The 13,478-nt window shown below is 56.2% G+C and overlaps 1 protein-coding gene across 1 annotated transcript in view; it reads left to right on the top strand.

Annotated features, from left to right (window-relative positions):
- Positions 1–5,565: 5,565 nt before the first annotated feature.
- The window catches only part of PDE2A (phosphodiesterase 2A), a 92,019-nt gene continuing 84,106 nt past the window's right edge, over positions 5,566–13,478 (top strand). Inside the window, exon 1 of the mRNA XM_028115937.2 lies at positions 5,566–7,085. Within this exon, the coding sequence (XP_027971738.2) occupies positions 7,015–7,085 (71 nt within the window). The 5' untranslated portion in view covers positions 5,566–7,014. The remainder of the gene's footprint in view (positions 7,086–13,478) is intronic.

Here is a 13,478-nt window from a genome sequence, read left to right as displayed (position 1 = left end):
CTGCCACGTCTCTGCTCCTGTCTCTCTCTCCCTGCGCCTCAGTCATTCGGAGTCCTCTTGGCACTCTTTCAACCCCCTGAATTAGGAACTGTGCTTCCTCCCTGCCCTCCCTCCTGGGGGCCTTAGGTTGGGGACCTCACGGGGTCTTATGGGGACAGGACAGGCCTAGGGGACCCAAGGTCCTGAGCCTCCAGATCCCGTCACGTCAGCCCCTCCTCCTGTGTGCCTGGCACCATGGAGACCAGCGTCATGGTAACGCAGCTTGGGTGGGCACAGCCTCCCTCCTCTTAGGGGGCCCCCCATGGCCTCCTGGGAGCTGCCAAGCGGCTCTGAGGAGATGGGCCTTGTGCTGACGCCCTCCCCCAGCTCATGCCAGCCCAGGATACCCCCACCCTGACCATCTGTACTTGCACCCCAGCTTCCAATGCCACAAGCCACGAATCCCTAATGGGGGGGCGGGAGGGTGGATTCTCTTGCAAACATGAGCTCCAGAGCTAGGGACCTTGAGGGTCTTTCACCGACTGAGAGCTCATTTATTGATCGAGGACCAGAGAGGGCAGGGGCTTGCTCAGGGGAACACAGCAAGTCTGGCCAGGCTCCTGACTCTCAGACGTCGGTTCTTTCCTCTGGGTTCCCATCTTCCACCCGGGTCAGTGGTCAGTGGGGCAAAGGGGTCATTCCAATCTGGGCGGTCTCCAGCCAGATGCATATGATAATGCTGATAAGCCACAATGAAGCACCCCCACCTCCTGGGCTAAGGCTTTGCATGTGTTTTCTTATTTGATCCTTACAACGAACCCCAGGAGGGAGATATTCTCATTTTATAGCTGAAGAAACCAAGGCATGGACTTGACGATGTCAGGTGACTAATAAGTGGTGTGGCTGGGAAGGAACACAGGTGCAGGTGAGCCAAAGCTTCATGCCCAGTGCCCTCCCCAGCAGGCACTCTTTTTCTAAGTCAGTGACAAACCATGTTTTCAGTTCTGTCTCCTCCTGGAGAGAGTCCACGGGGAGGATCTGGGGCTTAGTCTAAGTTTGGCCGTAGGGTTTCTAGAAACCAGGGGGTTATTTTTCTAAGAAGGTAGAGAGGGAACAGAGACTCTCTAGTGTGGTTAGCCCTAGGGAGGACCTCCCCCGCAGTCCAGCAATGCAAGCTCACAGATCCCAGGTCCTCGTAGAGTCCTGTCCAAGCCCAGGCTGGAGCTGTGTGATGGAGGGAGGAGACCCTGCCTCCCAGGCCCAGCTCCAGCTTGTCTACCGACCTTGATGGAGTCACAGTGCGGTTGCCTCCCTCCTGGCTTATGTAATCATTCAAATATAGCAGCTGCCGTTATCCCACTGAGTCACACCCACTCCCGCCCCCACTCAGGTGCGGGGAGTGAAGGGGGAAGAGGTAGATTAGGGCTGAGTGGGTAGCTCAGGGCCTCCTGGAAGGAGGATCCTGGTGTGCCGCATTGGAGGCTGGTGGAGATGAGGAAGCTGGGGCCAGAACCCCAGGGAGAGTAAAATATTTCCCAGAGTATGAAGCCACAGCCTGTTCGGACCTGTCCCTGCTGGAATGCCACATTCCTGGGGATGCCTCCCCAGGGTCACGAGCTGTACCCACAGCCTTCTTTCCTAGTCCTGTGCCCCCGGGGAAGAGGGGAGGAGGAGGAGGGAGAGGTGGAGGATTACAAAGAGGAGGAGGTAGTAGAGGGGACAGTGGCCAAGGGTCCCTGGTCCTGGGTCTAGAGCCCTCCTTCTATTCACTGTGTGACCTGGGTATGTTTCTGCCCTCTTGCCTGTTTCCCCCTCTGCACCATAAGGAGTTGGATTTCACTGGCTCTGGCACCTTTTTGTGCTGTCTGGTCCCTATTCCTGGAGATGACCTCAACCTTAGGCAGAAGGCACTTCCAAGCATCTGGTCTAGCCCCATCCCTGGCTGACTTCCCTCTCTTCCTTTTCTTTGTCCATCCCAAACCTGTCCATCCTCCATGGGCCAGTTCAGCACCCCTGCTCCCCACCAAATCCATAGGGCAGTGGAGACAGGAAGTGTCACTGGGTTCTGGACTGAGGGGCCGAATTTTGGCTGCCTCTCCCCTTCCTGAACTGGCCATCTGCTCCACCACTTCATTCCCCTGCCCAGCAGGAATGGGGAGCTTAGTCCCCCTGTGTGAGGTCACCCCTTCTTTCATAGTTCAGCTCCGACTGATCCTGGACCTGAAGCAGGCCCACACAGCGCCTCAGCCCTCAGCTCTGGGTCCCCAGCACCTTCCTGGGGTGCTGAAGAAGCCACACCAGCTTAGAACTGTTCTGGAGCCTGGGGTGGCTTTTTGCCCCTTTGTCCATAAGGGCCTTGTCACCCATGGCGTGATGGGGTCTGTGCTTAGTGTGGGAACACAGGGAACTATGCCAGGCCCTTGGCGAGGATTGGTGTCCTTCAGGCATTGTCCTTGGAGTCACAGGGGGCATCTTCCAGGCTGAGGGGGAAGCAGAGGAGCACTGTGAGATGGCTCAGAGTTTCGCACTACCCCCCACCCCGGCTCCTTGGGCTTCAGTTGCCAAGATTCGGATGCGGGGCCCCTCCTGGCTCCCAGCCAAAGGGAGTCACCCAGGGGTTTTCAGGCCAAGCCTCCGTGAAATCCATGTTCCGCCAATTACCCGCCTTCCCCCAAGAAGGCTGAGGGACACTCTATGGCCCCAGCCTGCCCTTGGGTGGGGGTGGGCAGTGGCTCCCACAGAGTGGGGCAAAATGAGCCCCCCCACACACCATCCACCTGCAGCGTTTTCTTGAGGCCTTGCTCTGATGTGATCCTGCACTGAGCTCTCAAGCAGTGTCTCACTTCCACACTCACCTGTATGTCCTTCCTACTTTCCGCAACATTTCTCACTCGTACCTGGTGAGGCTGCCCAAAGGCTGTGGACTGGGGCTGAGGTGCCTAGGACTTTGGCCTGTCCTTGAGGGAAGTGTGATCCAGTGGAAGAAATGAGGTGACCCTGAGCAGGGGGGTGGAGTGGTGGGACAGATGACAGGGAAGAGGGAGGCAGCCAAAGGCTGCTCAGCTCGGAACCCAGTGGTCCCTCCTGCCCACCCTGTCCCCTGGGCAGGGTGTGTGCCGAGCTGATCCAAGAAGGATAGGCCAGGATTTGGGACGGGCAGAGAAAAGCAAGAGGAGGGTGGAGTCAGCCTGGCAACCAGGGTACCAAGTCAAGGAGGAAGAAAGAACTGACGCGTGCTTAGGGACTAGACCCTGCTCCATGTGGATCAGAGAATGGAGAGATCGGTCGGGGCCGAACACGAGAGACTTTAAATACCAGGCTGAGGAGCTCGGCCTTTATCCTGAAAGCACTGGGGAGGGTTTTGAGGAAGAGTTATGTGACCAGCTAGGTAGGGAGTCAGTGCTCGGTGCAGGGTGGAGTGGAACGGAGGGGCAGAGTTGGGGTAGGGAGCTGGAGAAAGACCAGAGGAGGGGAGGGAAGCTGGGCCTGGAAGGATGGAGGCAGTGGATAGAAGAGAGGATTACAGAGGGAGAATTGACGCTGACAGATTTGACTCAGGAAGTGCAGGAGAGGGAAGATGCAAAGAGACTTTGAAGTTTCCAGATGGGATTAGAAGTTTGCTGATGCCTTTGATAGAGACAAAAGATATGTTGGATGTTGAATATTTGAGTGTAAGGGGTCCCCGGGGTGGTCCCACAGATGTTCAGGAGGCAAGCGGAGCCCGGGGGAGAGGGCTGGGCCGCAGGGGGCGCTCGGATGGAGTTGGCACGTTGGGGGAAGGCTCCAAACTCCCTGAGGGTGGGGTGGAGAAAGAGGAGAGACAGGGCCTGGTGCTCCTCTGAGGAGCCCCCATGTTGAGGGGGCAAAGATAGGATGAGACAGCGAGAGAGACAGAGGTTGGGCCGTCTGGAAGGTGGGAGGGAAACAGCTGAGCAGGAAGGGGGCGGGAGAGGGCGCTCAGAAGAAGCCGCCTTCTTTGGCAATGAGGAGGTTGAGCAATGAGCTGGAGCCTTGCAGTCCTCGCGAGGCAGGGGGCGCAGGGCGGAGGCTGGATCCCAGAGGCTACATCCTCCCATCACTTTGGGCAGCCACCCGCCTCCCAGCTTCCTCTCACCTCCCGCCAGCTCCCCGAACTAGCAGGCACAGTGTCTGCCGACCGGCTGCGGAGCGGCGGACCAGGGCCTGTGAGCGCGGCGCTCCCGGATCAGCACCCGGGAGAGCGGCCGGGGCCGGCGGCTGGGAGGGGCTTCGCGGTGCGCGATGCGCGCTTGGGGCCTGGGGTTCCTGCCGCGCCCGCCTGGCAGGCTGCAAGCGGGAGGAGGGAAGAGCAGGCCGAGACACTCCGAGAGACATTCCCTCTCCCCTTTCAGCCCCATCCCCCCATCCCAGCACTGCCCTACAGGAGCCCCTACCCCAACATTTGAGGCCGTTACTCCCCCTGCCACATCAATTCAACCTCTTCAGGGGAAGGGACTGGACGGGAGGGGAGGAAGACTATTCATTGGGAACTTGACAGACATTTCCAAAGCCTTACAACTCTTTGAGCTTGGAAATTGTGACCTCTCCTTTCAGGTGAGCAAACCAAACTGAAGTTCAGAGAGGTTAAATAACTTGCCCAGGGCACATGGCAGAGCTGGGATCTGAACCTCCGCCTTCCTGGCTCTAAGTCCTGGAGTACCTCAGGACCCCCGGGAGTCCTGGGTCTTGCACCTCGTTTCTGCAGCTGTGGAGTCTGGTGTGGCAGTGGGGTGGGAGGAGACCTTCCCTCCTCCCTGACTTGCTTGAGTATATTCCCAGGAGATTTCTGAAGATGAGGCCTCCACCATGGTTTCCAGAGTGGGAGGGTAGAGAAGAGGCTGAGGGGTAGGTGAGGCCTCAGTGCACCTGCTTCTCCTGTGCCCAGGAGGTGCCCTCCTTTGAACTCTTCTGACTCAGCTTCTTCCTGCCGGGCTCCTTGAGGGGCATGAAGGGGAACCATGAGAGGCCAAGTCTGAACATGGGCCAGGGCCTGGGCTTTCCGGGCCTGAAAAATACCTTCCCAGCTGACAGGCACGGAGCAGTGAGGTCCCAGGTACAGGTCAGGCTGAGGAAACAGTTCAGCCAGAGCTTTCAGAGGTCTGAAAGTCTACCTCCTGGGGCCACAGTGGGGAGCAAAAGCTCCCTCCCATTTCCTTTCCCAACACTTCCCAAGCCATGAGAAAACTGCTTTCTGTCAGCCTGGACAGGCCTTGTGCACAGGCTGGGTCATTCCTGTCCATTCCACCACCACTGTGCCCCCCCTGCCCATTCACAGGGGCTAGGTTTTCACTACGTCTCGTGGGCTTTGCAGCCTCGGTCCTGGCATGTGGGGCAGGGGATATTGCCCCCACAGGTCAGAGACGCGAGGTTGTTGGTGAGTACACCCCCTTCTCCTGGGGTCCTTTAAAAACCCAGCTGGAATCCTCTCCTACAGAAATGCTCACCAATCCCAGACTGAGTCAAGGGCCCTCTTTGGGCACCAAAGACTCTGTGTTTCCATCACACTACAAGTCTCCCCCCAGCACACACACACACACACACACACACACACACACACACACACACACACAGACCTTGACTGGGTGCTTCTCCAAGGCAAGGAACAGTCTGAGTCATATCTAATGAAGTTGGCCAATGGTGGGTGTTTGTGAATGAATAAGTTAGTGGGGGAGCCAGCATTTGAACCCCCATTTCCTGCCTCAAAGTGTGGAGCTTTTTCTTTTATGTCCAACAGGCTCTCTACTGAGACAACCCCCTACTTGTCTCATTGATAAAATGACCCCATTCCATCGGGTTAAGATTTCCTCCTGAGGAGTCGTCTCTGGCAACAGGGTCCAGTGGGCCTTCTCCCATGCCTATAGCCTGTGGACAGGGAAAGCCACGTACGTGGGCAGGCTGTGGCCTGGGTGCCCACAACTCCTAGGAGAAGTTCATGCTTCTGGGCACCTGACTGGCTCATTCAGTAGAGCAAGTGACTCTTGATCTCAGGGTTGTGAGTTCGAGCCCCACGTTGGGTGTAGAGATTACTTTAAAATAAAACAAACAAACAAAAAATGCATGCTTCAGCATCAGGTCCCACAGTGTCCCAACTAAGCAGAGCCACCAAAAAGTGGACTCTGTGACAAGGCTCAGAGTCCAAAGGCCGTTAGCAAAAGCCCCCAGAGTCCCCTCCCCCCCGTGCCGTGTACCCAGCTCCACACTGGAGATGCACCCCAGGACATGATACAAACTCAGTAAGGGAGCCCAGAGGAGCAGATTCTGCCTGGAGGACTGGCCCTTCCATACTTGAGGAGGGCTCAGAAGTGTCCCTGATCCCGAGGGCCTCTGTAATGGGGTAGCACAGGGTCTGGGTCCCATCCATCTGCCCCTCATCCCCAGCTCCCATTCTAGTCCGTGCACAGTGCGAATCCTTCATCCTCATACCTCTCTGGGCTCCTCTATCTGCTTCTCTCTCTCTCTCTCTCTCTCTCCCCCCCCCATCTCTACTTTTTTTTCTTTTCTTTTCTGTCTTTGTTCCTCTGTATGTGTTTTCCCTATGCCTCTCTGATCTCTTTATATTTCCATCTTGATCTCTCTGAGGCTCTGATCCCTCTCTTCTCTCCTTCATGTATTTCTCTCCTTCCTGTCTGTTTCTCTCTGTCTCTGTTCCTCTGTGTGTGAGTCTTTCTTTTCCTCTCCTAGCCAGAGTCTCTCTCTACCCCTCCCTCCCTGTCTCCCTCTCTGTCTGGGCCTCTCTGTTCCTCCTCCCTCTTCCCTCCCCCTTCTGCATTATCAGACCTGCTCCAGCCTCCTCCCAGAGCCAGCCTAGCGGCAGAGGCAGTGGAAGCAGGAGAGGTGGGAGCGACCGGGGCAGCAGCAGCGCTGGCCCGGGGTTTTGAGTACAGGCTGAGTTGGGGACAGGCCAGCGCTCTCGGTCCCCGTGCCTGCTGGGCCAGGCACCCTGCCTGGAGCCCCGGGCAGGGTGGACAGGGCAAGGTGCCACCTTAGTCTGGCTGGGGAGGCAGACGATGAGGAGCGATGGGGCAGGCATGCGGCCACTCCATCCTCTGCAGGAGCCAGCAGTACCCGGCAGCACGACCGGCTGAACCGTGAGTACCATCGAGGGGCTGGGGTTTGGGCGAGCGGCTGCAAGACTTACCATGGACAAGGGTCCTGGGAGTGCCTGTGAGGAGCTGGGGCTGGCGTGGAGCTGAGCCACGTGGGAGGGTCGATGCTGCTCCTGGGTGCCCCGTTGCTGCACTGTAGCCTGGGGGGCCTCTGCACAGGGCTGGGGTTGTCTGGCATCAACCTAGGGGGTGATGGGGCTGGGGTCCCACAGAAGGGGCTGGGGGAGGGGTTGGTAATGAACCTGAATTATCTTTCCAGGGGCTGGGGGTGGGGGAGGTCTGCAGGGAGTTTCAAGGAGCTCCTGGGGGGCTGAGATAAACTGATTAAGAACCCTGGAGAAGGATGAGATGTCTGAGACCACGTGTGTGTGTGTGTGTGTGTGTGTGTGTGTGTGTAAGAGAAAGAATAAAGGAGGGAGAGAACAAACATGAATTTGAATGAGTAAGAGTGGCGCTGGAACAGAAGAGGGTCTGGGGCAACCGCCTTTCATGGGATTGGGATTCATAGCCACCAGTTTGGGCAACTTTACCCTCAAAACACCTGTCCCAGAGAGAGCCATGGGGCTGGTTGAATGAGGCCCCCGTGCACCAGCCTCATGTGTGTCCACATGCGGGGTGGGGGGAGTACTTGTAAAGGTGAGTGGGGGATTCTGTGGAGGTGGCCCTCCACCTTCTGAGGGGTGCCGAGGTGGGTGACAAGTGACACGCGTGTCTCCAAGTCCGTGGAGGTGCAGGTCTGAGCCTGCACATGAAGGTACGTGTGTGTGTGTGTGTACACACCTGTGCGAGGTGCAAGGGGACACACGGGGTATGGAAGGGCCTGTGGAGTCGTTGGTGGTTGGGTGGGCAGTAGCCTGTCAGGATGTGTGAGCAACGCTGTGTGACCGTGAGAGTTCATCCGCACATGTGTCAGTGCAGGGTGCTCTGTGGTTGGTGTGGGTGTGTGTGTTTTAGTTTGAGTTTGTATGTTGGCATGCATGTTAATGTATGTGCTGCATCTACAAAATAGAGTGACTCAATACTGAGTACGGTGTTTGATTCCATGCACATTCATGTTTGTGTGCTCATTTGCTAGTGTGTGAATATTAGTGTTGCTAATATTCACTGTGTGCATATAGACGTGGATGTCTGTTAGCCTAAGTGTTCGGGTGTGGGTGTGTGATCACGATGCTGGTGTGCGTGAGTGTATATTGGTGCCTGTGTGGCTGGTGTACGTGTGTGTGTGTGTCTGTGTGTGTCTGTGTGTGTGTTCATCCAACTGTGTGTGGGTTGCTGTTTCCTTCCCCTGGTGGTTGAAGACACAGCTGGGACACCGTGGCCCACTGAGGCAGGGCGGGGGTGGCTGACTGTGCGACCACCCCTGTGAGCCCAGGACAGTTCATTCTCCACCCTGTGGGGAGAAGCAGAAAAGAAATAGGCCATAATGACTCTGCCCTCTGGGGCCTCCTCAGCTTCCTAGACATAAAATAGCTTGCGAATAATTAAGCATAAAGATCAGGATCAAGCTAACAGGTGGGGGTGGAGTGCGAGTACCATAAGCAAAGGCCCTGGGTGGGGATGGGGCCCATGCCTGGAGCCGGGAGGAGGCTGAAGGGAGAGGCAGCGGCCTCAGCCTGCAGCACTTGGAACTCCAGACCTCTTGGGCTTTCTCCTGAGGGCCCTGGGGAGTCTGAGAAGGTTCCGTGTGGTGGAGGGACAGAATCAGGTTTGGGTTTTAGAAAGCTGCCTCCGTGGCACTGTCACAGTTGAACTGGAAGAGAGAGATGGGGCAGGGAGGCCAGGGTGGAGGCCAGACGGCGTGGGCATCTAGGAGGTCTGGGGCCAGGGGGACCAAGGGGCAGATGACCAGGGCCTTTCCGCAGGGAGAAGTTGGAGGGCCTGGGAAAGAGGATTGGGCTGGGGAATGTCAAGGTGGCTTGGGCTTGGACTCAGGTGGGAGGTGCAGTGGCAGGACCTCAGGGGCTCAGGGCGTTAGAGGGGAAAAGCCCTTGGAAAGTTAGGCCAACAAGGTCGCAGGAGAGATTCCCCACAGGGTTTCTAGCCTGGGTGCCGAGGGTTGGAAATCACGGAGTTGCCTCTTTCCAGACAGGGAAAGTGAGGCTGTGGCTTCGTCCACCTCCTCTGGCTGCAAGGCTAGGGCTGAAGCTCCTCAGCAGATGCAAGCCTCGGTCTCCTCCCTCAGGCCCTGCAGGGGACCTGTGGGTTGCCTGAGCTGGGTTGGCTTGGTGAGGGTTAATCGCCTTTATGCTCCCTGCACCCCCCAGTTGCCCCTGCCCACCAAGCAGCTCCTGCCACTCTTGCTGCTTCCCACACTAGCCTCCTGTCCCCAGGGACTACTGATGGCTTGGCTGGGATCTAGCCAAATAGGGGAGGCAGAGCTCCCAGGCATACCCGCCTTCGGTCTTAATGGCCTGGGAGTCTCACCCTGAGCCGGGCTGCTGTCAAATCAGGCCTATACTCCCCAGGCTCCTGCTGCCCGGGCCTATACAACCTACCCACTCGGCATGCTCCCGTTCTGGCATTTTTGTGTTTCTCCATTCATTTATTCACTCAACAGCAATTGTCCAATGCCTGCTTGGTGCCCACTGGGCTGGGCACTGGGGATGCAGAATGGACACAGACCCAGACCCTGCTCTCAGGGACTCCTGGTCTGATGAAGGAGGCAGGAGTGGAAACCTCCAGCCTTGCGGTGTGAACAGTGCTGTGCAGAGGGAACCAGGAACTGTGGGGCCAACCCCAAGCCAGGGCTTCCGAGGAAGAGACACTTGAGCTGCACTTTGAAGGAGGGAGGGGAATGACCCATGTGGGGAAGAGCGGAGGGAGCAGCATGTAAAGGGGGGCAGATGTGAGAGGGTGCTATGTGACCCAGGGACAGAAAGAGTTTGGGTTGATGGGAGCAAGAAGGGAGTGGAGAAGAGGAAGAGAGGACAGGAGGGGCCGGATTCTGTAGAGTCCCAAATGCCAGGTGAAGGGGTTTGGACTTCTCTTCATAGGACTAGGTTGCTGAGGAAATAGGAAAACTCCCCCAGGAAGCCCTCCTTGGTTACCCCTCCCTCTGACCCCATGACCCACCCTGCAGTCTCCCCGATAGTATGGCATCAAGATTGTGGCCCAGACTCAGCCTTTCCCCCATGATACCCCCTGGGTGTGTGGTCCTTACCCAGCCAGCCAAGGAGCTCCTCTGAGGCAGGAGACTTCTCCTCGTGCTTCCCAGCACAGAGCTGAGCACCTAGGCTCAGTGCAGCCTCCCAGTGGAGGAGGACATGTAGAGCATCTGGGCCACCTTCTAGCAGTTGCTTTACTCCTCTCTGAAGCTTGCCCACAGATCTATTCAGCCCTGCTTACATACCCCCGGGACAGGCGGCTCATCCTTTCCCTCCTGAGCAGCCCTTCCCTTGGAGTGATTATGTCTGTCCTGGGATCCTCTACAGGGCCTGGCTGCTTGGCCTTGTGTCCCTTCTCCATCCTGGGCCACTATCCTTCTTCCCAAGTAGGGCCAGGCTGGGGCATAATGGTTCAGGAGTGCATAGTATGAACACATCCTGGGCAGAGAGTAGGGAGAGATAAGAGCGGCCTTTATCCCACTATAGACGGTAAAGCTGAGATGGGGCAGTCCCTGACCCCTCTCCAAAAATAATGATAAAGAAGCAGGCATGGCTAAAAAAGGGAGTGAGAATAGACAACAGGAAGAACTTCCTACCAGCACAGAGGGTTGTGGAATCTCCTGGCTTTGTGAGAGTGGGCTGTGGGCATGAGGGGAAGTCTTCTGGGACAGGAGGGGGAGTAGAAGACCGAGGCCCTCTCCAGCCCTGTCCCTCCTGACAGTGAGTGAAGTCATCCAGGGAGAGGGGGACAGCAGGGGCTGAGAGAAACAGGGAAAGGAGATCAGGATTTATTCATTCATTTAGCGGTTATTTCCTGGGATGCTGCCCAACCAAACAGGCCAGGTCTGCAGGGAGCTGGGCAGAGCAACGGCCACATGGAGGAAGGCCCATGGTCCCGCCTACCTCTGCCAGTGTGCTGGGAAGGTCTTTCAGAGGAGGGGCGGTTGGGGCCAGCCTTAGAAGGAAGAGTCACTTCTTCAGGCAGAATTGACAGCTCCAGGAGGAGCAAATGCCATGTGCAAAGGTCTTGAGGGGAGAGCAAGCATGGTTTTGCTTATGTGAGCACTGGAAGAGTTCAGAGTGGCCTAAGCATGAAGTGCAAGGGTATGGGAAGGCCTGGGCAGAGACGGAGAAGGAGAAAAGTGAGGGAGATGAGGTTAGACTATAGGAAGCACTTTCTATAGCCAAGGAACCCCCAGCAGCTTTGACATGTAAGCATTGGTGTGAATTTGCAACTTCTTGGTCTCTCCCAGTGACCTGCTGAGGGACTCCTCCTTGCTTGGGAATGAAATGTTCAGTGAACAGAGACCCTGAAAATGGGGGAGAGGCAGCAGTTGAATGTGAGCCCCTTCCAAAAAATGGCATGCAAATGAATGCAAAGTAATATGCAAATAAGCTAGCTTAGGCTTGGCAGCTTTGTCTGGGAGGATGAGACATCACCCCCTTCTCTGCTTGCCTCCCACCCCCTCTGCCCCGCCCCGGGACAGCCAGAACAGCCTTGTCTGCTGCTCTGAGTGCCCCAGCTTGTCTGAGCCACAAGATTGTGGCCTCTAGGTTAGGGGCCACAGGCTCCCTGTCAGCAACCCCATCCTCTCGGGAAGTCGATATATTTAGTAACGGATGTTTTCAACACATTTATCTCCCATTGTTCAGCTGCCTGCTCCCTGGGAAAGGCCAGGTCCCCAGTGACGTGACCCACTTCTCGAATTCCCTGAAGTCACCCTTCTCACTGCCCTCCCTGAAAAACAGGAGGCAGCTGGGGCTTGGTGTGCAGCAGAATGGATTTAAGTCAGACATCTGGGAGGACGTCCCAACAGTGTAGTTGCTGAAATATGTGGGCCTTGAGGTTTCTGGGTTCTCACTCTTTAGATGGCTAGCTGGGTCCAAAGCCAAAGGAGGCTTTGAGAATAGAATAGAAAAGGTGGTGGACAAGTGGAGGTTCAAATATCAGCACTATTACTCTGTAGCTGTGTGGTCCTGGGTAAGCTACCTAACTTCTCTGAACCCTGTGTGAAGAGTGGACTGGGAATATTAATACTTTCATGGCAGGATGACTGTGAAGAATCTGGAAGGGAGAGCTTAGTGGCAGGCATGCAGCAGGTGCTCATAAAGGTTAGCTGTTGCCATTATAAACCACCCACACTCACCTACACTTTTAGAAAGATTCAGTGGGGGCCTGTAGGGGGAGAGACCAGAGCTAAGAGCCCAGAAGCTGTCATCGTGTGGGAGACACAAGGAGGTCTGAAATGGAGCCATGGTGGTGGGAATGGTGAGAAGTGTGGATGCTCTGTGGGAGGGCTGAGGGCCTTCAGACACATGTGACCACCTCCCTAGGCTGCACTGGCTGGTCAGGGACTAACCCCCAGAGGATACAATGGAGGAAAGGGCTCAATGAGAAAGGGGTTAAGCCAGCGGCCACACCCACAGCAGTCTGTGAGTCATTCTGGGAGTTGTAGTCTGGCATGAATTTGCAGTAAATATACTTAGTCCAGCCTCCTTGCATCCAAATGTGCACCCTGCTGCTGGGGCAGGCTGGGGACAGGCCCTGGAGGGGGCTGGGGGATGCAGGGCCCAAAAGTGGAGCAGCATCAATCCCTCCCTCAGGACCCCTCAGCCTGCTGTGTGTTGGGCAGTGCAGGTGAGGGATAAAGAGATTAGGCCGTAATTAGGACTCTTCACACATTCACCCAGAAGTTTACAGCTTTCAGAGCACTGTTTTCACATCTATGATCTCATTTAATCCTCACCACAAACCCAAGAGACTGCTGTTTTCTGGATGAAGAAACAGAAGATCCAAGAGGGAAAATAAGTTGCCCAGAGCTATTCAGCCAGTGACTGATGGAGCCAGGCTTGGAGCACAGATCTACCTGCCCCAAAGTTCCTGTTCTTTCTGTGGATTATTGTTCCAGATGGCAAAGGCCAGGCATTGAGGGACAGGCAAGATATAGACAATTAGACGTCTCAGCAGAGGAACAGAGGAACAAAGCCCTGACTCAAGGGACAGAAAGCAAAGGCTGAGCGCCGAGGGATATGAGGCTAAGAAGTAGACTAGGCAGACCTCCAGACAACCAATTCCAGGCTGAGAATTTGGACTTCTTGCCATGGCCCACCGGGCTCTTCCCAAGAGTTTGGAGCAGGGGCAGGGCCTGATTAGAGCTGGACTTTGGAAAGATTGACCTTGCAGTCTGGGGTGAATGGTTAGGATTGGAGAAACAATCTGAGGCTTCTGAGATTCATCCATGGTGCTCTCAGCACTTTGCTCCTCTTCATC

This window comes from Eumetopias jubatus, unplaced genomic scaffold (assembly GCF_037043125.1).
Source record: "Eumetopias jubatus isolate StellerSeaLion01/CBP00866 unplaced genomic scaffold, mEumJub1_p1.0 scaffold_13, whole genome shotgun sequence".
Lineage (NCBI taxonomy): Eukaryota > Metazoa > Chordata > Mammalia > Carnivora > Otariidae > Eumetopias > Eumetopias jubatus.
The sequence above is the reverse complement of the archived record's forward strand: the minus strand, read 5'-3'. Positions and strand labels throughout refer to the sequence as shown.